The sequence below is a fragment of the Tasmannia lanceolata genome, unplaced genomic scaffold (genome assembly GCF_043159265.1).
Source record: "Tasmannia lanceolata isolate RefF3 unplaced genomic scaffold, GAP_Taslan_0.1 ptg000008l, whole genome shotgun sequence".
Classification (NCBI taxonomy): Eukaryota; Viridiplantae; Streptophyta; class Magnoliopsida; order Canellales; family Winteraceae; genus Tasmannia; species Tasmannia lanceolata.
The window spans coordinates 10,542,885-10,570,522 of NW_027518685.1; the positions used below are offsets into that span (position 1 = coordinate 10,542,885).

At 39.1% G+C, this 27,638-nt stretch overlaps 1 protein-coding gene across 1 annotated transcript; it reads left to right on the top strand.

Annotated features, from left to right (window-relative positions):
• The first annotated feature begins 2,511 nt into the window (after positions 1–2,511).
• LOC143884312 (alpha-xylosidase 1-like) lies at positions 2,512–7,394 on the top strand. Its single transcript, XM_077387816.1, has 3 exons — positions 2,512–2,770; positions 2,973–3,652; positions 5,304–7,394. The coding sequence occupies exons 1-3, from the start codon at positions 2,553–2,555 to the stop codon at positions 7,172–7,174; spliced, it is 2,769 nt and encodes a 922-aa protein (XP_077243931.1). The 5' UTR covers positions 2,512–2,552; the 3' UTR covers positions 7,175–7,394.
• The last annotated feature ends 20,244 nt before the right edge of the window (positions 7,395–27,638 follow it).

Here is a 27,638-nt window from a genome sequence, read left to right on the forward strand (position 1 = left end):
AGTTCTCAAGTTAATTAGAAACATATAAATGTATGGGATTTGCTAGGAACCATCGCATTGCATGAGAGTGCAGCCACATCAGATGAATTAAGGGCCCGTTTGGATATCTCATGCATTTGTATTTTGATTTTTTTTTTTTTTTATGACGTAGGATGTCCCCACCGCCTTTGGGAGTAGGACTAGTCCTTGTATTTTGATTTGGATTTGAGTTTTCGATACAAAACACATTAATCATCTTCATGATCATGTTTTAAGAGAGAGAGAGAGAGTGAGGGAGCGAGGGATGTCTCGCTGATGCCGGAGCAATGTCGAGGAGAATGGTGACGGAAGTTGCCACAAATATTGATTTCCAAATAATGTCTCGCAGAAAAGATTTGAAAATAGGAATTTCTTGCACTGTTGTAACTGATTTGGAAATTCTAAGGATCTGAACTAGTTCAAAATATCAACTAAATCCGAATCTAAATCTTGCTGGTATCCAAACGTGGCCTAAATGAATAAGACAAATGCTATTGAAAAGTGAGCCTATGTGGCTGCACTCTCATGCAACATCCATTGTGCCAAATGCTTGGTCACTAGCAAGTCCCTATATTTCCATGTACTGTAGTCATTAATACCTTACAAAAGTAAATTTCCTTGTGAGTATTTCATACCTTATAATTGTAAATCTATAAATCACTATTAAATAAAGGCTACTCATATTGGCACTACCATATCTTCTTGTCTTTTTATTATTTAAACAGCTGTCAAATGTAATTACATTTCCCAAAAAGCTCTCACAAGCCAATTCAAATAGAAAAGACAAGCTGAGTTTGTTTATAATGTTTCAATTTACAAAAAAGTCTCATCGTGACTAAATTTGTCATAGACAATAGGATGAGACCAACATCAGCCAGAGTCTGTCCTGACAAGGAAAATAAAACAACATATGATGATCCTGTGCATAGCTGAAAGATCTCACCGAGTTGAATCACTCATCAATTCGTTCCACTCTCAAATCAACTTCAAGATCAGTGATGTTCTCTTCTAATATCCAAATTTCAGAGTTTGGTCTTTTTCTAAAATTTTTAGGGAGTGAGATCTTTACGAGTCTTATAAGGTATTCTAAAATCCCAAACCTGGTATTAGGTCTCGCTGATTGTTTTTAATTTCTTATGAGAATGCTGGTCACCCGTCACTACTGCTATAATTAGCAAATACAAAAATACTGTTAAAGTATAAAAGATAAATACTGCCTTTCTCTAATAGCTTAAGCTTTTAGAGAAGTTGGTAAGTTAACATGGTATCAGAGCCAAAGGTCTCAAGTTCAAACCTCCCGGATAGCAAAAATCCACATGCAATGGTCGGCCCAAAGTGGGACCACATGTGCCACGTGTTTGCCAAGTGGGCCACACGTGCGGGGGAGTGTTAAAGTATAAAAGATAAATACTGCCTTTCTCTAATAGCTTAAGCTTTTAGAGAAGTTGGTAAGTTAACAAATACCATTATGCGCACAATCACCTCATTAGTGTTCTAATTAAATTATATTTATGTAGAAATGTCTATCACGATCTTTTCCTATTCCATTACAAATCAACTGCTAGGCTGACATGATTCTTCTTCATCTCCACGCAATATCTCTCAATTTGCCCTCTTCTTTCAAGCAATCAATCGCGGTTTGATTCTAATAGCGAGTGGGGTTAACAAGAACAAGGCTTTCAACTCATGGTGATTGGGATGGTCATGTAGAGCAAGAGAACTTGTAATCTTTCGAGCTCTTTGAGTTCATAAAAATATTTCCAAAGGTCCTTTCTTTTTTTACACAAAGAAAAATAAAAGACAACTTGAACCAACCCTATTCCTTTTTCATTTGGATCACCTTCAATTGATTATGATATCACTCTTAATTAATCATGATCATAGAATTTCCCTCTAAATTGTGGAAAGAAAATTTTTTCCCAGAAATAAACACTTGGGTTCTCTTTTTTGCGAGGGCTCTCTTCAGTTTAGACTTCAATCACACGTGTCTTTTTCTTTTCTTTTTTTAATGGGTAAGCTGAGGTTCAATCACACGTGTCTCTAAGAAAATTTTGGCAAAAGAGGCCAACCTTTTCAGAGGCCAGCGGGAATCACGCCCAACATTTATGCACGACGATAAGAATAAGAAATTAAACCGTAGGCCGTTAGCCATCCAGTCACTTGACTCACTTGCGCCAAAACACACTCCACTCATACATTTATGCACGATGATAAACCAGATATTAGTCAAAACTCAAAAGTAAGTCCCATTTTTCTCTGTATTTTATACAGGTAAGTGATATATTCGTCCCCTTTTCTTCCCTGGGCTAGCCTCCTCTAGTATATTTATGACTGCCCTTTTACACTACAAGAGGGTGGTCCCAGTAAGAACTGGGGACGTATATTATTTACCCTTTATACAAGGCAAGACATGGGACCACAGACACAGTCACATGGAATGGATTACCATTCTCACATGCATCAGATTAGGCATGCTCGGGCTTTATAAACCATCACAGTCCTAAGCTACTTTGCCGCTTTCACACACCCTAACCATGCTCTCTTCTCAATCTCCTTTCATTCTCACTTTCCTTTTTCTTCATCTCCTCTCTTTTCAGCTATTTTGTGCAGTTTCCACCGCCAAGATCGGCCAAGGTTATCGTCTCATCTCCATAGAAGAATCCCCAGATGGTGGCCTTATTGGTTACTTGCAAGTCAAGCAAAAAACCAATACATATGGCCCTGATATTCCTAACTTGCAACTTTTTGTCAAGTAAAAAAGCTCCTCCCCTTTTTTCTATATCCAATTTCTTTCTCTCTTTCTTTCTTTCTATTTTTCAATAGGGTTTGGGTACATTGTGCTTACGAAGCTAGTCTTTGGCTTTGTAGGAAAAAAAAACCCATTTGTTTTCTCAATGGGTTTTGGTTATATATGCATGCATTGAATTGATAACTCTATGGTTGTTGTTTTGTAGGCATGAAACCCAAGATCGTTTGAGGGTTCATATAACTGATGCTGAAAAAGAAAGATGGGAAGTCCCCTACAACTTGCTCCCAAGAGAACAAGCTCCTCCTTTGAAAAAGTCTATTGGAAACAAAAAAGCCCCTTTTTTGGCTTATGAGTTTGCAGGAAACGAGTTAATATTCAGCTACACATCAGACCCATTTGGGTTTGCAGTGAGGAGAAAATCAAATGGACAAACCCTCTTTAATTCAACCTCTGATGAATCAGATTCTTATGGAAACATGGTCTTTAAAGACCAATATCTTGAAATATCCACAAAATTGCCTAAAACTGCCTCAATCTATGGGTTTGGAGAGAATACACAACCAAGTGGGATTCGGTTGCAACCTAATGATCCTTATACTCTCTACACAACTGATATTTCAGCCATTAATCTCAATATGGATTTATATGGGTCTCATCCAGTTTATATGGATCTTAGGAATGTTGAGGGACAGGCTTTTGCTCATGGAGTTTTGTTGCTAAATAGTAATGGGATGGATGTTTTCTACAGAGGGAGTTCATTGACTTATAAGGTTATTGGAGGGGTGTTTGATTTTTACTTCTTTGCAGGAACAGAACCTCTAGATGTGGTTAACCAGTATACTTCTTTAGTGGGTCGCCCTGCTCCCATGCCTTACTGGGCTCTAGGTATGATTTTTCACATCACCCATTTTCCATTTCTATTTTTTTTCTCACTGTAAATTGCTGAGACATTGTAATTAAAAAATAATTGTTTGGTTTAGGATCTTATGATTTTCATTTTGGTCCTTTAGAACAATTGTCCTTGTTAAATTATTTATGTCTTGATTTGTGTGAGTGAATTGTTGTTTATTTTAGCTTGATGATTTTGTATGTTGGATCTGTCCTTTTTCTTTTTGGGTTTAGAGAGTTCTTTCGGTGAAAATTATATTAATAGGAGTCATGTTTCCTATGAAAATAAAATTGTTTTTTATTTGTCGGTGAATGAAATTGAAAACTTATAACCTTGTTCATTTCTGTGAGTAAATTGTTGTTTATTTTTAATTTTATGATCTGTTTGGAGGGTCTGTCTTTTTCCTTTTAGGTTTAGACAGTTCTTTCTATGAAAAGTATACTTGAGTCATGTTTCCATTGAAAATAAAATAGTTTTTTATTTGTCGGTGGATAATAGCTTTTCCATGTGGAGCCATGATTATTCTTTGTTTTTCCTTTTTTGCTCAATTATTATTTTTCTGCTTTTTTTTTTTTGTAGTGGTTGCATTGGACCCATTTCATGTCTTGTTTACTAGGAAGACTCAAACCTCACATCTCCCTCTTCTCAAATAGCTAGCAGAACGGAGCACACCCCTTCATTACAAAGCAGGGGACTCATAGCTTGCTCCCTAAAACCTTATCATTTCCCCCTTTTAATAAAATTAAAGTGTGCTTTCGTCTCTACAACTTTTGGCAAGTGGAAAGAAAAGTCAAAACCCTTCATTTTCATCTCACTGGATCTTGGTTTTACTGGTTGAGTAGATCTTGCTCCCTAAAAACCCAACCATTCTATTCTCTTCAGAAAGGAAAGTGCATTACCTTTTTCTCAAATATTATTTAGGCAATCAAAATCCTCAAACATACCTTCTCATTTTTTAGGGATGATTAATGTCTAACTAACTACACACTCAAACTTGGTCTATAAACTATCATTAAGTTCAGTTGTGCCATATGGCCATGGACCCTGACTCTTCAACTATGGGCCAAAATGTGGAATACATTTTTGCATGATCATTCCCCTTCTCTAACATACAGAAAAGAGAAATCCAAACTATTTCCACATGCATAACTGTATAAGTCCTATCTGTTCTCCAGAGGGAACCCCAAAAAGGCAGAAAGCAAAATCCCAAAACCTACCTCATCCTTTTCATTCATATTTTACTGTTAAACTATGTCTTATCCCTTATACCCCAATTTAGTTATTTCTTCTCTAAGTTAAATCTTCAAAATCAAATCTAAAAAGCAAATGCCTTCTATATGGCTTAGTTTTCTACTATTAATCTAACAATATAATAAGACTTTTCATGATCATGTTTTTGGATAGATTACTCCATAAACACGATAATGCTACTATTTTCAGTGTCTCCCATGTGCATATGGTGGCAAATTCTTTGACTATTGGCACCAGTAATCAAGGCATATCAAAGAATTATTTGTATATAGAGAATGCCTTTCTTCAAGACTTTGGGTTTCCTGCCTTGTTTGTGTATATATTTACTTCCTTGTCGCATTTGGTTAAAATGAATTATTTACTGAACTCTCACTACTTGTGTCTGTTCCATTACAGGATTCCATCAATGCAGATGGGGTTATCATAACGTATCTGTCCTAGAAGGCGTCGTAGAAGGCTACAAGAAGGCCCAAATCCCTCTCGACGTTATGTGGACCGATGATGATCACATGGACGCAGCCAAGGACTTCACCATTGACCCCATCAACTTCCCTCGCAAAAAATACGAAGCTTTCATTGACAAAATTCATTCCCAAGGCCTAAAATACATAGTCCTCATTGACCCAGGAATTGGCGTGAATTCCACTTATGGAACTTATCTTAGAGGCATGGCCAAAGATGTCTTCATCAAGTATGATGATCAGCCCTACCTAGCCCAAGTCTGGCCCGGTCCAGTTTACTTCCCAGACTACTTGAACCCAACCACTGTGTCTTGGTGGGCTGATGAAATTGCCCGGTTTCATCAACTTGTACCTGTTGACGGCCTATGGATCGATATGAATGAAGTTTCGAATTTCTGCACGGGGAAATGTGAAATTCCAAAGGATCGTCCTTGCCCTGGTCCCGGGCTTCCTTGGCTCTGTTGCTTAGATTGCAAGAACATAACGAAAACCCGATGGGACGAGCCACCTTACAAGATCAATGCTTCGGGGTCCCATGTTCCTTTGGGCTACAAAACAATAGCAACAAGTGCTGTGCATTATAATGGCGTATTGGAGTACAATGTTCACAGTATGTATGGTTTCACTCAAGCCATTGCTACCCACAAGGCCCTTCAAGGACTACTAGGCAAGCGCCCATTTGTCCTAACCCGCTCAACGTTTGTTGGGTCCGGTGCATATGCTGCACATTGGACGGGCGATAACAAGGGCACTTGGGAGGACTTGCAGTATTCGATTTCAACCATACTCAATTTTGGTATCTTTGGCATGCCAATGGTTGGGTCAGATATATGTGGCTTCTATCCTCAACCAACTGAAGAGCTCTGTAATCGGTGGATCGAGCTTGGCGCATTTTACCCCTTCTCTAGGGACCATGCAAACTTTGCCTCTCCTAGGCAAGAGCTCTATGTATGGGATTCTGTTGCAAAGTCAGCCCGAAATGCATTGGGCATGCGTTACAAACTCCTTCCTTATCTTTACACCTTAAACTATGAGGCACATGTTAGTGGTTCGCCAATTGCCAGGCCGGTTTTCTTCTCTTTCCCAAATCTCACTGAGAGTTATGGGTTGAGCACTCAATTCTTGCTAGGAAGTAGTGTTATGGTGTCTCCGGTGTTGCGAAAAGGGGCGACCGTGGTTAAGGCACTCTTTCCTCCAGGGACATGGTATAGTTTGTTTGACATGACGAAGGTCGTGGTATCAACAGCGGGTCATTACCTTACACTCGATGCACCACTAAATGTGATTAATGTACATGTGTATCAGAATACAATACTGCCTATGCAACGTGGGGGTATGACCACGAAAGAGGCGAGAATGACACCTTATACACTAGTGGTCACCTTCCCAGCTGGGGCGGTCGAGGGAGAAGCCAAGGGGAAGGTGTTCATAGATGATGACGAGCGTCCCGAGATGAAAATGGGAGATGGGCAATCAACTTATGTTGAGTTCTATGCGAGTTTGAGCCAGAAAAAGGTGAAGGTATGGTCTCAAGTTGAGGAGGGGGAGTTTGCTTTGGGGAAGGGATGGATGATTGAGAAGGTAACTGTGCTGGGGTTGGAGGGAAATGGAGAGGGGCTTGCAATTGAGGTTGATGGGAAGCCCCTTTTGGATTCTACTGCTAAATTTAGTGAAACTTCGATAATGCATGTAGATAAGTTGGCGGGGGGGAATAAGAGGAAGGGCTTGATGGTAGAGGTTGGAGGTTTGACATTGCCTTTGGGAAAGAATTTTGCTATGACATGGGAAATGGGTATAAAAGGATGAGAAAATTTGTTGCTTTTGGTTAAAAGTCTTGCTGCTTTTATAGGTTGGAGAGTTCTTTTTCTTTCTTTGTAAGTGTTTGATCAATGTTCTTATGGGTTGAGGGAAGAATGAGCCAAGAAACTCATCCCTTAGCCTGAAAACAAGGAGCGGATGGCTCTACATGGCTATTCAAGGATTGCAGTTTTTATATTGAAACTTCTGTCTTGAGATTTTTCAGTTATTTTGGATGGCTTTCTTGAATCTTCATGAACCTTTGGGTCACACCTAAACACATTGTTGAACCTTTTGTTTGAAACAGATTTATTTTGTTTCTTTCACAAGCATGCAGAAAAACAAAACAGAGAGAATAATTTCATGGAATCCTGATTTACCTAGAGTGAGAGAAGGGCATATAGGTGTTGAACCTTCATTTCAGAGAAAGACAGACCAAAAAGAGGGTGAAAATCCTGGAAATGTGGAATTATCATCTCCCTCTTTGTATCCGAGCCAAAAATCCTGAAATTGAAATTTTAAACCTTGATTGCTAAATATTATTGGGTCTGAATATATGATTTGAATGTATTGTCTTGAAAAAGAATACAATCAAACTCCATCCCCTCTAAGAATTCTTGTTGATAGAGATAAATCTGGTAACCCTTATACTCGTTTGTAATGTTTATTCTTCTCATTTTAAAATTCTGGTAGGGGTCATGCCTAACCCCACCTTAGTACTCTAGCACTAAGCTTGTTTAGTTATAAATCTGGTTGGCTTATATATAAGTTAAAAAGCTCTTAAACTTGCATAATTATTTTGAAGTAGAAATTGTTAAGCAAATAAAAGTTACCTTTGGATGACTTTCAAAAACATGAAACCAGAGCCAGAACAAGTAATGTTGAGCACTAATTAGACCTTTTCCTTCCAAAAGTGTGACATAAATTTCGTGACAACGCGGGGATATGAGGAAAGTTGTGTCAAATCATGCCAGACAATACGAAAATGAAGGTGACCAAATCATAAACTATAAAATTATGGTTGTTAACTTATGTCATATCTTTAAAAAAATAGGAGATACCTTAAAATATTAGGTTCTCCTTCTCTGCAAGAAGTTTTGTGTCATATCTAATTGGCCGGGAACTGTGAGGACGGTTACAGGCCTTTAATAAATAATATAGGAGGTACATCATAAAAGTCCTTGTAACTACTGACAAGGCATTCAATGAAAATGTAGAAGAGGATGTAGTGGCCTACACTCTCTTGGGACCACTATAGAGATGGGGTAGGGAAATGAGCAATTAAGTTTATTCAATTTCCATGTGTCAGTAACCCTTCAATAACCAGAATTGCAGTTGCTCCATAAAGCTCACTGCTATGCTAGTTTCCAAAGTAGAAGTATGATAATCCTCCCCATAAAAAAACAGAGTATAGCAAAGACAGGAAGATATTTCATGTAGGAGGCTGAAAACCTTCTTATAAAATAACAGTCCAAAAGTTCACCAAAAAAACAAGACGCTATGAGGAAGATGAAACCATGGAAATGGTATGAACTTAAAGGTCTGCTAGGCACACTATGAGGTACACCTTAGAGGACTTCAGAGTGATCTTGGGTTCCTCCTTTCCTTGTATGGTGAATCAAACAGTTAAAATTGCGACCAATGTTACCTTCTCATTAAAACCTCTTTTGGAAATCATTGCCACCAAGGGTAAAATTCTAAATTTTAGAAATTAAAAATCGTTACTTACTTCTGCGATGGATGCTAGCAAATCCCTTTAACTACTTATAGAACCCATTTTTTGTCATTTGGGCCTTTAATCATAATTTCATAGATTTTAAGCTGGGGTGGAAATAATAGGGAACACAATCTCACACTATTAATAATTTCCAGATGAGGATTTTAAGCCACTAAATGTCAAACGATTCTCAATATGATAGCACAAATCTCATTGAAATGCTTTCGAGGCCGGTTCGGTGACTGCACAAACAAGGAACGCCATCTTGCTTCTTTTGCTGTTATGTACCTAGCTAATACACCAAAAGCCCCCAGACCCGGACCAATGGAAGGCGTTCGATTAAGCACTTTTAACATGTCTGGGAGCAGGTTGGAACCCAACTAGTCACGTACCTAGGCAGCCCACAAATTAGGAATATAACATACCACCAAGCTTACACATCAGCTGTCCTCGGTGACCCACTCTATGGCTACTTTCTGGTAGCTCTTTTCACATGTCACCCCTTCCATAGTAGCCCATTCTTATTGCAACTTTCACTCTTACAACTCCCACTCTTGCATCTTACAAGAAGACCCTTTTCTGTTGGTTTCCTCTAAACGCCACCCCATCATTGACTTGAACACATGATGGCGTGGCTACTCTGATACCAAATGTCAGGTACATAATCAATATACCAAAAGCCCAAGGACATATGGTATGCATTATATTAAGCCCTTTTAAACATGTCTCATAGAAGGCTAGGTCCCACACCTAGTCGCATACCTAGGCAAACTCAACTTAGGACTGTAACATTAAAAATATTCGGTTAGTAACTGATACACCAGAAGCCCTATTAGATTAAGAACATTTTATCTCATATCAGATTGGGTCCCACCTGGATTCTCTAGAGTTTCCGACTACACTATTAAGCTACAATTGAGGGTTCATGTTTCCCATGCTTGTCTATAACATAAACGTTATTGGTCTTGATGGGTTGAGCTTTCTAAACATTTGATCATTTGCTCGCATCTCCCAAAACCAATTAAATTGGATTATTGGTCTTTGTCTTTGTACGGTTGGCGACGCTCCTACTTATTGTTGGGAGAGAAATGTTTTCTCCCTCCTAACAGTCATATTTCCTCTCTATAAAAGAGAGAGGGCAACACTATATGCTACAGATTTTCAAAAATAGAAAGCACACGAAATATGCAGAGATTTGCAGAGAAAAGAAGCATAATGTTTTGCTACAGAAGTATATTGTTTTACACTGGAAAAAAATATTGATTTCGCTCCTTCGGTTCTGTTTCGTGTTTGACCAAAGTTTCAAGGTGATTCAAAGTGGACTAGTCAGCGTGTACACGTGGACCAAAGCCTATTTGGGCCTGAAGCGTTGATTCACAGATCCGGTTGCACCGTAGGGGGCATATACGATTCTTAAGGAAAGTTATCATGTGGCACGACTCAGCCTTCCTTCCTCCATTATCAACAATCTGACTTTCACAAAGTGTGCATTTGGATTGCCTGAATGAAGAATCGGAATCAACATCACATTCCATACCGATTCCAATTCCTCCTGTAAAGGGAATGGCGATTCCATTTCTTGTGGGTAAACATTGGAATTCATCAAGGGAATAAATAGTTATTCCGATTCTAGAGTTTGGTGTTGTCCAGACAACGCTGGAATGGAATCAAATTTTCAATAAATTTTTATATCATCCCAAAGCCGAAGCCCTAAGCTCAGCACAAGAAGAGAGCAAGCTAATCAATTCCAATCCAACTTGGGCCAAAAACGGGTTCAACCCAAGGGGTTTGGGTTGAGCCCGACCCAAATTGCACCCCACCTTTTGAGCCTCGTTCCTCGAACAACTTCAGATTTTAAGTATTTCTACCTAAGTAAGCCAAGACAGAACCATAGCAAATTTGGAAAGTTATTCCAGTAGTGAACATAGAGTCCCAAGCAAAGCTTGTACTCGTCAGGAAATTTTGCCCTACCAGATTAAGTAATTCTAGTAGGGAACAAACGGTCATGTGATTGTACTCGTACCAAGCAAATCTTACTATATTGGTAACCAGTAGTTCATGTTACATGACTCTAATTTGATCCTTCTAATGTTTTTAGATTCGAAATATCACAGACGTTGGATGAAGCAACTAGGAGAGTGGGGGAATAGGCCATCTGTACCAATATCCAGGCAGTGCAGCTAATCGAAGACCAGGTCATGATGCTTTTTGGCCATGATAATGCCGGCGAAGGAGCTTACCATGTGCGGGATAATGGTTTCTTCTCGTCGTCCGTCTTCATCTATGGGAAGCGAAATACTTCAGCAAAGATGACGAGAGTAAATACAGAAGAAGAAGAAGACGAAGAAGGCAAGAGGTTTTAAGTTTCATGTATAGCTTCCTTTGCTCTCTCCACATTTTACCTGGGGGCGAAAGATGCCGAGAGGAGACGGAAGATACGTCTTTCACTCTTATTCTTGGACTCAGAATACCACCTCTGTAGGTGGGTAACGAAAAGCACCTAAAATTCCCATCATATTTCCGCCCCGTATTTAACGCCGCTTTCCATTCCAATTAGAAAAACGATCCTAACAACAGAATTGAATGAGTTGGAATAGAACACCGATTCTGATTACCAATTTTGGCAATCCAAACGCACCCAAAGGGTTTTCCTCAAAAACGATAAGTGCAATTTGTTTTACAAGTTTCATTTCAATACTTGAATTTCTAACAGCACACAAATTTTGGGCTAGAGTTGCACCAATTTTCGGTCAAGTAACCAACTTGGGTTCGAGTAACCAATTTGGGTTCGACTTTCTTCAGTTTGGGTTCAAGTATGCCACAGACCAGTCCCTCTTTCTATTATCGGTTTCCAGCAACTTAAAGGATCGAAGTATTCTGTTTATTCAGTTTATACTACTTCTTTTCCAATAGTAAGTTTTACCTTTTTAATCTCCTTCCTTGTGGATTGAGAATATTTTATGGGAGATGATATTTTCACCCCCTCTGCGGTACGCATTCGCCCCCCTTGTAACATGAACAGAAGGCAAATTTAACGCTTTCTGGGGTGAAAATATCATCGCCCTAATTTTTTTTCCCAAGAGGCTGAAGACACTGATCTTCCTAATAACTTCAGCTTTTCTATGCTGAGACTATCAAACTCATTGTTTATGTAAAATCATTCACAACTCTAATTAATCAACACAACCTTCTGCTTAGGTCTTTATACTACTTCAAGTAGTGAATTGCTTTTTCACCACGCGGGCCTCCACCGAGCTACCAAAAATATTGTTGATACCATAGAACTTAAGGTATCTATCTACACAGTCTAAATCCTAAACACCATTGCATGTACAGGAGGAAATCGGGTCATTGAGCGTACTTATTCCCTACGGTTGATCGCGATGCCACGTGATTGGTCTTGATGGTTCTCACTTTTTTGAATTGCTCCTTGTTGCCTATCATAAAAGAAATCGAATGAGAATTATTGATACCAAAACTTGGTAAATTTTTTTTCTTAAGTGGGCCCATCACATTAGAAATACAATTTCCATACTCTCGTAAAAGCATTATGGTAACACTTCAGATTGTATTTCCATATTCATAGATAGTGAACAAAGTTATTCTGGTTATAGGATCTACATGATCTAAGATGATCAATGGTTGAGAATCCTTGTGATAAAAAAAATTTACATGGCTTGTCATTACTATCTAATTGTTTGGATCCCACTCCTCAATTGGAAGATGTATGAAATGATCTTAGTAATGAGACCAACATGATTTAAATTAGACGATTACTATTAATCGAAAAAAATCTTGAATGAACGATTGTGTTTATGAGGATGTCAGCCCAGAATTTTACATTTCTTACGTTAGAGAAGCTTTAGCAGATTGGAGGAGGTGATTCAACTACCCCCCCACCCCCACAAAAGCTTCTTCATTTTCAACAACCTTCGTTTCTGCTCTAAGAGTAGGCGTCTTTACATTGACTTTCGCAGTGGTTACAATCCGTTGATCTTTCTTTTAAGAGATTTCCAACAGAGTGCTGCTACGGGGACCGAGAGTGGAACCTAGAGTATAACCTAACAAATCCCTAACCATGGGAGGGTAGTTTTGCCATTTTCATGGAGAAAAAAAGTCAAAAATCAAGGGAAAGATTTAAGCTATTTGTTTGGTTCGACTCTTGGCCCCCAAATCGGTTACCATATCAGTATTCTTTCCAATATAGACTTTGGCAAATCAAATAAATCTCTTGAGATAAAGCCCCCGTCGTTCGGACAGGGGTTCCCTGATCCTCAATTATGATCACTGTTCAGACATCCAAATCCATAAATCCAGAATGGAATTGTCCGGCTAATCATGTTTTTTTTTCTATTTTTTGGGTAGGTAAGCTGGGATTGAACTTCGAACCTCCAAGTATAGGAACAAAGCCTTGACCATTGAGCTAGAGGCTCAATCCCTACAAGAGACGGGAGCGGACTTCCCAAGAGAAGCCATCATAATATTATTCTCGCTCATGCACGCTTAACGTTGGAGTTCTGATGGGATCCAGTGCATTTATACAGTTATGATCACACCCTACTGTGACCAATCTTAATTCTAGCTACGCCAACTTACCTTCTCATTCACGGGCTGGGTTTAAATGAGACATACCAATGTTGTTTAACAGGGGGTTGGTTGCAGCTTTGTCAAATGCTTGTTTTCGAAAGCATTGTATCTAAGAATTGCCATATTCCTTTGGTTTAGCACTAAGTCTATGTTTTCCTAGTTGTGTTCTTTTCTTTTGTTACCTTCTGGTGCCGATGGATGGCCACTGCCTTGCTTAACTAATAAAATATCATGGTTTAAAAAATATATATCTCTCGAAATTGTAATTTCCAGAGAGAAATTCAGCCGGTTTTGTGCCAAAAACAATATTTCTTTGCGATTCTGTGATTATTTTATTGACTGTTGGACACGAATGGTGTCACCTTTGACTGATCTGAATCATCCACATGATAGGTCTTGTGGATATTTTATGGCCCCGAAATGAAGGCAATCATCCCAATGTCACAAAAAAATGTATGTTTACTTGGTCATCTTGGACGGTCAAAAAATATACATAGCCAAGTGTTGACATTCAACGGCTAAAGTACACATTATTGGATTATAAGATACCACAATTGGTCTACTTTTGGGGCTGTAGAAGATCCAAATCAAGGCCTATCAGAGGAACGATTCAAATCAGCCAAAGGTAAGTCTCACTGTGCCGTGATGTCTCCGATTCAAGAGAGTACACAATGAGGTAACGCCCTATTGAAGCAGGCACATCATATGTCGACCATATCAAACGCCTTTTACTTATTCTCTACATAAGTCTCATATGTACAGAGCCAAAGCCATGCTTCCAAGTGGCGTACAAGTTCCCCTATTGACTCGAAATTCCATTCGCTCATGAAAGTGATTTCTCAAAACTATCTGCGACACGTCAAGATAAAAGGATTACAAGTCAAGGTGGGCCAGCACGCGGCACACCCGGCATAGCATGCCACAGGCATGAGCACGTCACGATTGCTACAGTGACATGGGCTGTGCCGGCACAAAGACGTGGGCCGTGCGAGGCTGAGGGTTTAGGCCAGCAGCACGAACCGGCACGGCACGAGAAGCAGCATGGCACGCCCGGCACGACTAAAATCAGTGTAAAAGGGAGTTTATGTGGCTGTTTTCTCATGCCGGCACGGGCCGCGGGCCGTGCTGTGTCTAACCTCGTGCTTATTCGTGCCGGCACGGCACAGCCAGTGGCCAAATCGTGCCGTGCCGTGCCTGGCCCGCGGGCCGTGTGGGCCATTAATTTTCGTGCCGTGCCGTTTGCCACCTTGAATTACAAGGTTCCTTTCTGTCTTCCCAAAAGGAGGCGGGTTCACACGAGTATAAAAGTAGGGCACACTTCTTCAATGATCCAAATCATTTATTATTTTGTGTATGCCCATATAGTCCAGTTTTTTTCAGAAATGATTCTACGGCCCACACCATATGATGATCCAAACTGTCTATTTGATGGGCCACAAATTAAATAGGTTGTGCCCAAACAACATCTAATTTATAGAGAAACTGTATCATTTGGAAACCTGCTTTGATCGGAAGGTTGGGATAATCTAATTATGTAGTTTGTCCTGTAGATCAGAGGGCTAGGATCATCCTATGGAAATAATTTTTTGGGTACAACCTACCTACGTTGTGGCCCATCAAATTGACGGTTTGGACCATCCGGCACAAGACTCTTTTAAAAATACTATATATTGGGTTACACATTTATCTTTCTATGGATCCATTCTCATTTGATGTTACTAAAAACTGAAACCCGTTTTGCTAAAAAATAAAGGTTCATACTTTTGCGACACCTGCGGAAGATGACAAGAAAAATTTTAACAGTCGGTACGAAATATGACTCCAAAATCCCCTTCATTAACCAAAGAAGAAGAGAATAAGCCATTTGGAATATCTCGGGCCTTTATCTCTTTTAACTCTCGTTCTGACCGCAAGACGAATCTCGGTATTTTGGGGCGAAAGCAACAAATAGACGATAAAAAAGGGGAAGTGTTTCACGCCTTCGATTCCAGCATGCAACACCCGATAAACGGGTGGTAGATAATAATAAAATAAACAAATCCGAAAAATTAAAAAAACGTATGAGCTGGAAAGGGAGCATGTGATCTTCACATCTCACTAGGCCCCTACCTTGGCATCTCACTAGGCCCCTACCTTGGCAGTTGAAAGCATGTTAGGAATGCTTAAAGAGGAAGAAGGGTAAAAGAGGTGTGCCAATATCAAAGCAGACACATGTAAAATAGCAGTTTCCACATTTCTAACGTTTACAGAAAAAAAGAGGGAGAAGAACTGAAAATGAGAAACATTTTTATGTAAATGAAACCCCAAAAGTACATTTGTATGTAACTGAAGCCCCTTAAAAAATGAGTCTTTATATTGTGTTTGTGTTTGTTTTCGTTTCTCTTTTTTGCCGTGTTAGTCTTCTCTATTAATCATTCAAAAAAAAAATGAAGCCCCCTAAAAATAGGAAATAAAAACTCACAGAACGCACCATTCAAAAGAAGAAGAAGAAGAAGAAGAAATTCTAGAAAGGAAAAAAAATATGGAAATGAAATAAAAACATACCACTAACTTTGTATAAATATCTATAATCCTTTCATTGATACGCCATGAAAGCAAAGGAAAAAAAAAAAAAAAACACCTTTCTCATTTCTTCTGTTAGTCTATTTTTTCTCTTACTTAATTCTCTTTTCTCCCACCATTTATCGATTTGGGATTTCAGTGATGTCTTTCAGATGCCACAAATCATCTTCCCAAAGAACCTCATTCTGCGCATAAAAAGCCACAAAATCATCGTCCACAAACGGGAACCAACCCAAAAAAAGGTGCTCATCTAGGGTCGAAAAACATGGCCAGTCCGCCGAGAAATCCCAACCCAGTTGGATTTCCGGCGTATTCTCCAGCAAAATGAAATCTTCAGAGACCCTTCTGTCTTCTTCCTCTGCCCTTCTTATTTCACTGAATTTTTCAGTCTCGTTCTTCTTTTGGATGCCTTTGAGAATGCTAACCGTAGCCTCTCGTTCTCCTTGAAATTTTGAAGCTTTCTTTGCCGTATCAGACAGAAGAAAAGCCTCCTCTTCTCTGCATCTTTTTTTGGCCATTCCTTCAACTGAGCTCATTTCACGATACTCTCTCTTTTTCCCTTGTGAGGTTATGATAGAGATATAAAAAGGGAGGATTGGGTATAAATAGAGGAGGAGAATTTTTCTTTATTTTTATATTCAGTATACCATGTGTTTTTTTTGGTGGATGGCAAAATAGCGGGTTTTTTTAAATTTATCACGTAGCTATTGACTTATTTCATTTGTCTCCCGCGAAAATATGGTAACGGGCTTTTACCGGTGATAGATTTAAAAAACAGTAAAAGGTGACCGGAATCATAACGTTCCCATTGTCAGTGTCATTATCTTCACACAGACTTCTTGTGGAATAAAGTGCCGTTGGAAAATAAATGTCCAAATAGAGGGGCGTAAGGGGTCGGCAGCCTTGGCAACACATAGTTTGTGTAACAATAACTATGGAGGGCCCACCATAATCGAGTTACGTGTAAAGCGATTAGGTGCGTGTTTGGCGTACCGTTTAAAACGCCGTTTGGCGTTTGAAACACCGTTTTGGGGCCAAACGGCCGTTTGGGAGTGTTTGGGTGCGCAGCCTCCGTTTGAAACGCCGTTTGAAACACCGTTTTGAACCCTCAAAACGGTGTTTTGCAAACGGAGGGGGAGAGGTCCGTTTGCAAAACGCCGTTTTGAACGGAGTTTTGGGTTTTTACATGTTTACCCTCATCAAACCCATTTTTACACCTTTGTTTTTTTGGAAGAGCTTACATTACACCGTACAAAATCTCTTATTATGATTAATTTGGAAGGATATTATCATAAATTGGAAGGATATTATCAAAAGGTGGGTCCCACTTTTTAAAGATATGATAGTGCGACCCACTAGTCCGCTACCCTACCCATCACCATGTGAGAAACTTGTCTGTTTTTTCCTGAATTGAAAATGATTTCCCACCTCCTCTTTAGCATACCCTATCCCTTTTGTTTTGTATTTTTTTGGCAATGATGTTTAATTTTAGTAGTGTTTGAATGAGATCCTAATGACCTTTTAATATTTGGCCTAATGAGAGAGTAGTTGAGTTACATTGAGGCCAACCAAACAATGCCCTTTTTGGTCATTTTACCACTAAAACTCTGTTTTGTGGCATTTGCAACCAAACACACAATACCTCTGTTTGCCGTTTAATATGCCGTTTTGATCTGGCCAACCAAACATGAAAACGCCGTTTGGCAAAACACCGTTTTGAACCAAAACACCGTTTTGCAAAACGGCGTTTTAAACGCTATTTCAAACGGTACGCCAAACACACCCTAGGTCATTCTCTTATTGCCGACTACATTTCTGTTTTGGATTGGTTTAGCCACGCCAAAAGCACGATTCTAACGGTTAGATCAATGCCAACTATTTAAAAGTTTCACAATTTTTATGTCCTACAAGGGGCATGAGTATGAAATCAAGTCCGTTGATCTTGTAGAACATCATGTTGTAACCCACATGATCATGGTCTCATCTGGCACGGACGTCCCATGAGTTGTAGGTTTCATGGATAAGCAGTTAAAAGATGAGAGTAACCCCTTACGGCCCACTGTATCAAGATCTTCAACTCTGTTTTGATAGAACAAAACTTGGCTGCGCAACGCCCTAAAATAAAGAGGAAACAGGGGTCGTGGAAATATCACACATGGGGCGTCAAAAATATCAGACAATGGAATTGATATTGCCACACCCCCTGCTTTTACTTTATTTTAATGCGTTGCGCAGTCACCTCCTCCTGCGCAACGTTGCTTACTCTAGTTATTTTTCGTTTGATAAGAGGCACTAACTCAACTTTTCGCACTCGCACATGCTTTAACCAGCTTTAACTCAACTTTTCGCACAAGCTTTAAGCAGCTTTCAAGGTATGGTATCCGTTTTTTTGGAAATTGTAACAGCTGATTAAGAATATAGGATAACCTGACTTCGCGCCTATTATAAAAGTATGCATGTGTTTGATATCATTTCCCAAAAATAATTAACATAGCTTTAGAATTCTGCACAATTTTTTGAACTGATGTTCCTCTTATTTGGGTTAGGAGGGGATATATAATTATGTCAGTTACAAAAAGAGGGTGTAAACTGTCTTGGGCATCTTTGGAAGAAAGAATAAACTATTTTTTTTTTGAAAAGGAAGAAAGAATAAACTATTGAAAGTACAAAAGAAAGTGAGAAGTTGATTTGCAAAGCGTGAGATGCAAAACGAATTGCAAAACCACAATTTACAAAATTGAAAGGTGTATACACTTTTTGGTAAACGTGGAAAGCTCACTCTTTTTTTACACCTTCAGTTCTTTTATATACATAGCCCTGTTTGTCAATGGCGAAAAATGAAATTTTGGAAAATTTCGGTTTCGGTTTTACTGAAATCCAAAATTTTGGATTTCAGTTGAAATTTAAAACCATGATTGTAACAACCGATATATCCTGAGCCCAAAACCTACTATTGGACTCAAAATTGTTGGAGCCCAGGCAGAACTCACCCTTAAAAGCTAGCCATCAGAAGGGTGCCCAACTCTTTATTATAATGCCCATCCACATCTATCACTTGTCCGATGTCAGAAATTTGTTTTCACGTGAAACCGCCAACAATCTCCCCTTCCACGTGGAAGCAACGTGGACAATCTCACCCCTCCATGCTACAGGAACGTGGGAACTATGAAATCTTCCCTAAGCGATTTTTTTTCCTTAAAAGCTAGCCAAAGAGACCAGAGGGTGGGAGGGTGGGGGGTCCAAGCCCCTAATAAGCCCATCCACATCTATCACTTTGTCCGATGTTGGATCTTTGCTTTCACATGGAACCCCCAACAAAAATTACGTTAATTTTGAGTCCAATAATAGGTTTAGGGCTCACAATCAGTTGTTACAATCTCAAACGAAGGCCTGAAGATGGTTTAGTTTGGTTATATATATACTCACAACCACATTGATGATAAAATCAAACTCTTTTTTTACCAATCAGCTAAAGTTTTAATAAATAAAAACTTTATCTAATATCTATCTCCTAGTTACTACATAAATGAAATTCTAATCAAAATGACTCTAGAGTCAGTGATGTTGTTCGCTCAGGGTATATCTGTAGATTCACTTCGGATCAAATCAACGTATGTCTCGTAGTTTTGGCCAAGATTCATTCGAATTCTTTTTCGGTCAAATCCTTTTAGAATGGATTATTTGTTTATCAAATCAACGTATGTCTCGTAGTTTTGGCCAAGATTCATTCGAATTCTTTTTCGGTCAAATCCTTTTAGAAGGGATTATTTGTTTTTTCCCTCTCTGTCTAGATCACGATCCATTTTGAAAGGGACCGTCCATTTGAGTGTCCTAGCTCCTACTTATGATGTACATAATTAAGGCTGGGGGCTATTCTTGGATGAAGAACAAAAATAATTTATGGACTTAGGATATGGATTCAATGGACCCGGTCAGTCCCAGCTACTTTCCCCAAATTCTCTCCACCAACATTAGGGTCCCTTGGATCCATAGCACAACACCATTGGAGACATTGTCTCTGGCCACTTACATGACATCAGAGGATCTGATTTATTCATCTGGTAAAGGTGGGTCCCTCTATTTTTAGCCAATGGAAAGGTCTTTATCTAATCACGCTGGTATGGTGTCAAAATTGTGGAGGGACATCAGAGCCTTATCACCCAGTACAATTGGTGAGTTGGACCTTATGCAAATGGGTAGTGTCAAGAAAGCACCCCTCTATCACCCATACCAAACGAGGGGACCAATGTGAATAACATGTCTCATCATTCTTATCTACAGACAAGCAACTGCACATGGATGAGGGAATGATAAAAAAAAAAAAATATATATATATATATATATATATATATATATATATATATATATATATATATCAAATAGAGGCAAAAGACACTAGAGTAATGTTGTATAAGACTACTCTCTAGTGGGCCCCCGCCAACCCCTTAGGCCCTTACATCTTCTTCTTTTTTTTGGATGGGTAACACCTTACATCTTTACTTGAAAAGAAACGTGTTGTTTCTGGCAAGTTGAATGATAGAGAAGTATGTGTACGTAAGGTTCATAGCAGCCAACATTTAATTTTTCTTCCAAATATTGGGCGTTCGTCTTATTTTTCTTTTTGAGGACTGTGTTCTAAGTGCCTTTTGTCAACTATTACCTTGTATCCATGTGAAGATAAGGAGGAATAATGTCTTCCTCCATCTTATCTTCTTCCCCATCTTCTGTCTTCTCTGCTATGATCTATGCCCATCCTTCCCAAGGTAGTGGCAAATTTAGGCTGCTCCCCTTTTTGTAGGAAAGCTGGGGTTGAACCTCCGACATCTTGGTTTAGAAACAGAGCCTTTTATCGATTGCACTAGAGGCTCAACCCTAGTTAGACTCGAACTCGGATTCCAGGTTAAAGAACAAAGCCTTAACAAGTTGAACCTAAAAGGTTCAACCCCAATTTGTATTAGATAGAAGTTTATGCCACGTAAATTCTCATTAATGAAGTATATTACTATACTAGAGTTAATGAGGAGAATTTATTAAGTGTGCAACACGAGTCAGGTTGAGGGAAACCTTAGCCCAAACCAAGGACCGTAAACCACAACCCTAGCCTCTGGTCGAGGAGTGCCAACCCTAACTCGACCCGCCCTTAATTCTCTCAAGCCTAACCCAACATGATTTTCCAAATCGGGTCGGGTCGGGTCAGGATTGAATGAAAGAAAAAAGAAAACGAAACCAACCCGAAGGTCCAAAATTGGGTTGAACCAGTCAAAAACCAAGCCAGAATTGAGAAGGCAATTTTGAGCTCAACCCAAGTTGCACCGCTAATTTATTGATACTCAACCTCCCTAATCATTTATCATTTAGTCCTTGCGTTTTAAGTTGATAAGCAACTTTTTCTTTGGCAACTCAGTTTTATTTTCATGTGTTACCTGGTAAAATAGAAACATGGGCATTACTTAAAGAGGGTTTCAACGTTAACAAGGGGGGTGTAAATTTAGTTTACATCGACTATTTATAATGAAAACCTCTCTCTAACTTTTAAGCAGGTATATTATAACTAAATTTTCCTACAGCATCCCTCGAGGGTTGATTTTATATTATGTAATAAATGTCCAAATGATCCTTCTTTGGCTAATCTGATGAGAACATATATAAAGGCTACGTGACTCATGTTGCACCTAATGAAAGAAAAAGGGACATTATCATTTCATATAATTCATACATCCCTTGAAACGAACAACCTAACTGGTCATGGACCCACCCAGCTACCACTTGCAATTCTCGTGAAATGGGAAAGAAAATGGTGGGTCTGAGGTTTTCGTGTAGCGTCATCTTCGACATCATTCCTAGCACAGAGCAATTCCTTTTAACAGCCTTTCAGTTATTCGAGGGAATCAATGCAAACATCATCTGAAAACTTCTCTCTTTTGTTTTTCTTCTGACTCTAGGCTCCTCCTCCTCAAAAATAATCAGACAAGTACCAACAATATTTCTCCATATTGATCCTTTTCAAAAAAAATATTTCTCAATAGTGAGGATTAGGAATGAGGCACACTTTCCAGCTCGCTTTAAGTAAAATTCTCGTGAGAAATTGCGGGGAAGGATAATTAGTTTGTGATAAAGGAATGCGAATCATCTTCAAGAAAGATACGCTATCTTTTTTGTTTCTCATAGACAGAATGCATTATCTTTCGGGCAGGGCGTAGGCCTAAAAATTTCCCTATGCTTTGGTGGGCCAAGCTTGTCCCTATGCTTCCAGGACTGAGGACTGCAATTGCTATTTGTTTGATATTTACACTCTGCAGTAGGGTCTCTTTTGGCAGAAAGGATGGTCAAATTACAGAAAATATTCCCGAATCGTCTTGGTATGTTCACATCCTTTGTGCAAATGAAGTCAAATCATTTGGGGCTTTTGAATTGATCTAGAAAACATATGTATCGTTATCTAAATGGCGTTCATTGATAAGGCTCTCTTAGCTAATCCGAGCCATCAATCTTGACACGTTCAGAGATACTGGTAGTCATAAATTAGGGTGTCAATGGACCCGTACCAATCCCGAAGTTCAGGATCTAGCTACATACTGCCAGGATCCATGGACAAATTCCTACCATGTGATCCAAAATTATTTCGGATTGGTTCCAAATAACTAACATACCCTCCAATTCAATTTTTATAACTTTTAAGTATTGTTTCTGGGGTATTTTAGTAAAAATAATGCATAGATTTCAACCGCCTAAGTACCAAACCCGTTGGCACTACTGCCGCTCGCACTCATCCGTACCCTAGCCCTTTTCTAAGAATTTTAATTATGTACAATGCAAGTAGGACCTACTAGGACACTCAGAAGGACGGTCCAGATGGAAATGGATCAAGACCGACACATGAGAAGAAGGATCCCAAGAACACTCAAATTCTAATGAGACCGAAATTGGATTTGAATGGATCGTGACTAAGACATAAGTGGATCAGTTGACATCCTTGGTCACAAGTACACTCTCGGAGGGTGAGCCATAGGAAAAAAAGGGGTGGATGTACCACTACCCAAGATTAATTAGCACAAGTCCCATCTTATCTTCTCTGTCTAGCTTATCTTCTCAACTTCAAAAAATGATAATTATTTGATGCTGCATTGGGCAGAATAAGACTTTAATTACTGTCTTTATTCATGTAGTTAGTTTGTTAAGCTGGGCATGTTAGATAGCTTGCATGCGTGTGATATGAATGGATGGTGTTGAATTATTGCTTCATTCGTACCTATGTTGAATTGGGTTCAAAAAATACCCCGAGGACTCCCTTCCGCTTTTGTCTTCCAAACTCACCTCATTTATCTACACATTCAGGATTTGCATTGTGTACATAAGGTTACTATTAAAACGTGCCACAAGTTGGGTAAATGACGCGACTCGCAACTTGAGGACTATTATCAACAATTAGCCTAGTATCTCTCCAATAATTGCTTCTAAACGACTAACTCTCAACTAGCATATGATTTGGGAATGTCTGAATTCCTACGTGGTCTATATGAATCAACAGGTGACAAGTTATATATGGGTTCTAATATCACTTATGAGATGTCCACTGATGAGACACTCTGTGTAGTTTCATACCATTTGAAACAGACGATGGATAAGCAAGAGGGGTTCCAGATGGAAGTTGAAATGCTATGATGGGGATTTCCCGGCCTAGAAAGTGAGAAGGTTAGCAGTTCAACTCTTCCATCAAATGGTGGTTGAAAATTAGGGGAAACACTTCTTTACAATCCACGAGAAAAATTTACACCTGATTTCTATGTTCATTGAAATGTAGTCCGAAGTCAAATTCGGTAGATACTTGTCGTGTAGGTGGAAGTCCAATTCGCCCCCTCTCTCGTCTTCTTTAAGCACCACTCTACAATCTCAGTTGAGTCTATTGTCGGGCAGGTTATTTTAATATATGACTGAGTTGCCTGTATCGTTTTTAATAATGTACAAGTCTGAAGCGTACCTGTTACGGGGGGTTGCTATTGCTAAAACACAGAAACGTGAGCGGTTTTAAATGTGTGGGTCTCGATGACAAGAGAGATAGAGATATGTTCCATCTCTGCACATCTCTCTTTTAAAGACAAGTGCCGTGCAATGAATGATAGTGGGTGGGTTCGCGTGTCGTGCCCTGCAATGAACTGCACTACCCACTAGGCGATAGTCGCGTGTCGTGTCTTCTAACAACCGATTTCTGAATTGGGGCCCACGGCCTTGGAACTCTCTATGTGCTTTTGCAAATCCCGGCTGTTATAAATTAATCGCGATATGATCAGAGACTTTCCAACACCTCACGAGTCACGATATATAGAAATGCTTATTTAATTTTTTTTCACTCGTAAAAAAAAGGGAAATGTCTTGGTAAAAGGTCACTTCATCGTTCTTACAACTGGCACAAGGACATATGTGCTACACTTTATTTTGGATTGGGACACCTCCCAATAACATTTTCCCCTCTGATAAGGTCAGAAATGTCTAGTCAGATGCATACAAAGACTCGTTGGAAAATTATATTTCCACCCACTTTTGCAGCCTTTTTGGTTCAGGTTCGACATTTGACATGGTGCCCAAGCGTGAAGTCCACCCGTGATACTTGATGTAATAGCAGCCTCTTGAAAAGTGGGCTGCCAGTAGATCAAATATCAAGGGCAGTACCATTGTGTGGACAGGTTTCATCCTTTCTCGGTTCAGTGTAGTCAGATCAAATATCGAGCGTCGTAACTTTGTTGTGCAGATTATATTTGATTTGAAGGGTCTCGACCAAATTTCTAGGTTCATTAAGAAATTTTTTTTTGAAGGGTCTCGACCACTGAGTTTCGAAACCCCACTGTACCATTTCTGTAATTATTCCGTCCGAAACATGTTTTTCTTTTCAAAAAATTTATACCATTTTGGCACTTTCTAGCCATTAGAAGGGTATGTCTTTTTTTCATCTACAAGTACCCACACCTCTTTATAAACCCGTCCGAGCCTTGTTTTCTACTTCTCTTCTGACATTTCTTATATATTTTTAGCAATTTTCGTTTTTGGTATTTTTTAACTTCTAAAGAAATTTCGGTCGTAACGTCCTTTTCGAAATCAAACACTAAAAGGGCCAGGATGACGACCATTCTGTTCCACTGGCCAAAACAAATCAGAATTCATGACTAAGCCCGGCCATCATCAAGGACCCTGGCTCATACATAGATAGTCCACCCTGGCCGCGCGTTGGGTCAGGTTGAGCCCCACCCTAAGCCCAACTCCCAAAACATCAACATTAACCAAACGTAATATGAGACTCGGGTCGAGGAGGGTCAACATTTTTGGTCAGGTTGGATTGAAATGGGTTCGGGTTTGTTTGAGGCAATGACAAAATAAGTATAAAAAACATAACACTAATTATTTTAAATCGTGTTAAAAATAAAAGGATGGGGTTCGGATCGAGTTGAGTCTTCCAGCCCAAAATTATATTAGGTTGGCTTTTCCTAACCCTAACACAACACATCCCGAGGAAACGCCACCCCAATACCGACCCGGAGTTGGGTTGAACCCTTTCGGGTTCAAATTGAGCCTGGCCTAAGTTGCACCCCAACGAGATATCGATATTGTTGTAACATTTACACCAAAATCTTTTTGTAATTATTTTACTTATAAAAAACATACTATATATATAGGTCTCATACATTCATTGATATATTGAATCCCAAGGTATCATGCTGTATTTTTTTCGACATTGATTTTTTTTTCTCTTTTTTTATTTTTTTTATCATTCGTCTTCTTCCTCTTCTTTTCTCTTTTTTTTGGCATTCCTAGACAGGACAGATTTTTCGTACTTTATCTAACTGTGTTTAAATTTGGCATCAGTAGAGAGCTACTTGCACAATCTGTGCCGGAGGAAACCATCTCAGTATCTTGGTTTTCTCTTTCAGAGGTATTATCTGCCGGATGACCAAGGATATAGATAAACATAAACTTATCCTAATTGATAAGATAAACTTACAATCTAAAACATAAGATAAACAACCTAGATAAAGATTAAATCTAAACTAATCCTAATCCTAACTAACTTGCCCACCGGCCCTACCCCTTCGGTGAAAAAGTTAAGAGCCATTATGACTCTAAACATACTTCAACACATTCCTCCAACCCACAAATGGAATTAATGGTGAATGTGTATCCTTAATTCCTTTAAAATACAAGATTAATAAAAAGAAATCAAGGAACATCGAGTGTATGTCTATATATAGGGGCTGGAGGCAGCAAACTAGGTATTCCAAATTAGATACCTAGGGTGTAATGCTTCAAGCAATCCTTGCTTGACCTAACAATTTAAAGCTTGACCTAACAATTTAAAGTATGATTCAATTGTTTCTACCAAGTATTAGGGAATAATTAATGACATCACCCCCTCGTTTTGATAATAGGGCTCCGCACTACATTAACTGTTGAGAGCAACTTCTGATGCCTTGTTATTGAAACAACGGCATGGAGACATTGGTATTGGTTGTATTACTTTGTGTGGGAAGTACATGGAAAGTGGAGTAATTGAATGTGTGGATACATCCTCGCCCTAAGGTGGAACACTATCGATCCTGGGTGGCTGAAATTAAACTTCGATGGTTCATGCTTGGGAAGCCCAGGTAGGTCTGGCGGGGATTTTGGGCATCCTTAGAGAGGAGAATGGCTTGACCATTCTCTTGGCTGATTGGAAACAAGGATTCAAATGTGGTGGAAGGGTGGTCCTTCAAGACATTAAATAAATGGCGGATATGGATATGGACAATCTTATTATGGAGGGAGATTCCCACAATGTCATTAGATAGGATGCAACCTTGTAATACAATGTGACATGTACTGTGGGTCCACCTTTCACTGATCCAAGCTGTTCATCTATTACTCCTTGATTTTGAACTCCCTCTTCATTCCGGAGTTAAATTCAACCTAGTCACCAGCAATGGGCCAAAAATGAGGACCAGGTCTAACAACTTGAGTTGTACAAGTACATGGGCTAAATAAGTTTATCAATAATGGGTCAAATACGTTCAAATGATGGATGGAGAAATGTCAGCCATGTGAAATCAAAGTAATTGAGGTGCTTCATCGGCTATTACAGCTAGCTTGCTCTTTACTTTATATAGAAGGAAAGGGCAAGCTATTGAAATTTTAAATGTTGTAAAGATAAGAATTTAATTGCTGAAAATATAATCCCTTATCAATCCACACAGCTCATATGCAATGGAAATAATAATAAAAACCACAGTACATGAATTCAAACTTATCTACAACTACGAGAAAGAAATTCTCTTCCACCTTGAGCGGACAGGATCAAATGCCCTCACATCCAATAGGAAACCTTGGCTCTCTTATCTTCACGTGGGAAACGAGACACTATCCCAACGACACCCAACTTGATTTGCACCAGTTATTGCAAGATATCTGCAAGTAGATTTGTATTCTAGATTTCTTAAAAGTCCACTTTTAAAAATATTATGTGAAGTCGATGGCACATAGATTCGAATCACATCTTTTTGGCATCCAAACACCTTCTTCCCTCTACTTTTCTCCAAGAAAAAAAAGAAAAAAGCTGAATTCCTTATAGTTGTTGCTCTTCATGAC

What these genes read in the sequence shown, in the direction of transcription:
- LOC143884312 (XM_077387816.1), top strand. Translation starts at nt 2,553, where the DNA reads ATGCTCTCTTCTCAATCTCCTTTCATTCTCACTTTCCTTTTTCTTCAT. An exon ending in AACTTGCAACTTTTTGTCAA is followed by an intron (nt 2,771 to 2,972) that starts GTAAAAAAGCTC and finishes GTTGTTTTGTAG; the next exon opens with GCATGAAACCCAAGATCGTT. An exon ending in CATGCCTTACTGGGCTCTAG is followed by an intron (nt 3,653 to 5,303) that starts GTATGATTTTTC and finishes GTTCCATTACAG; the next exon opens with GATTCCATCAATGCAGATGG.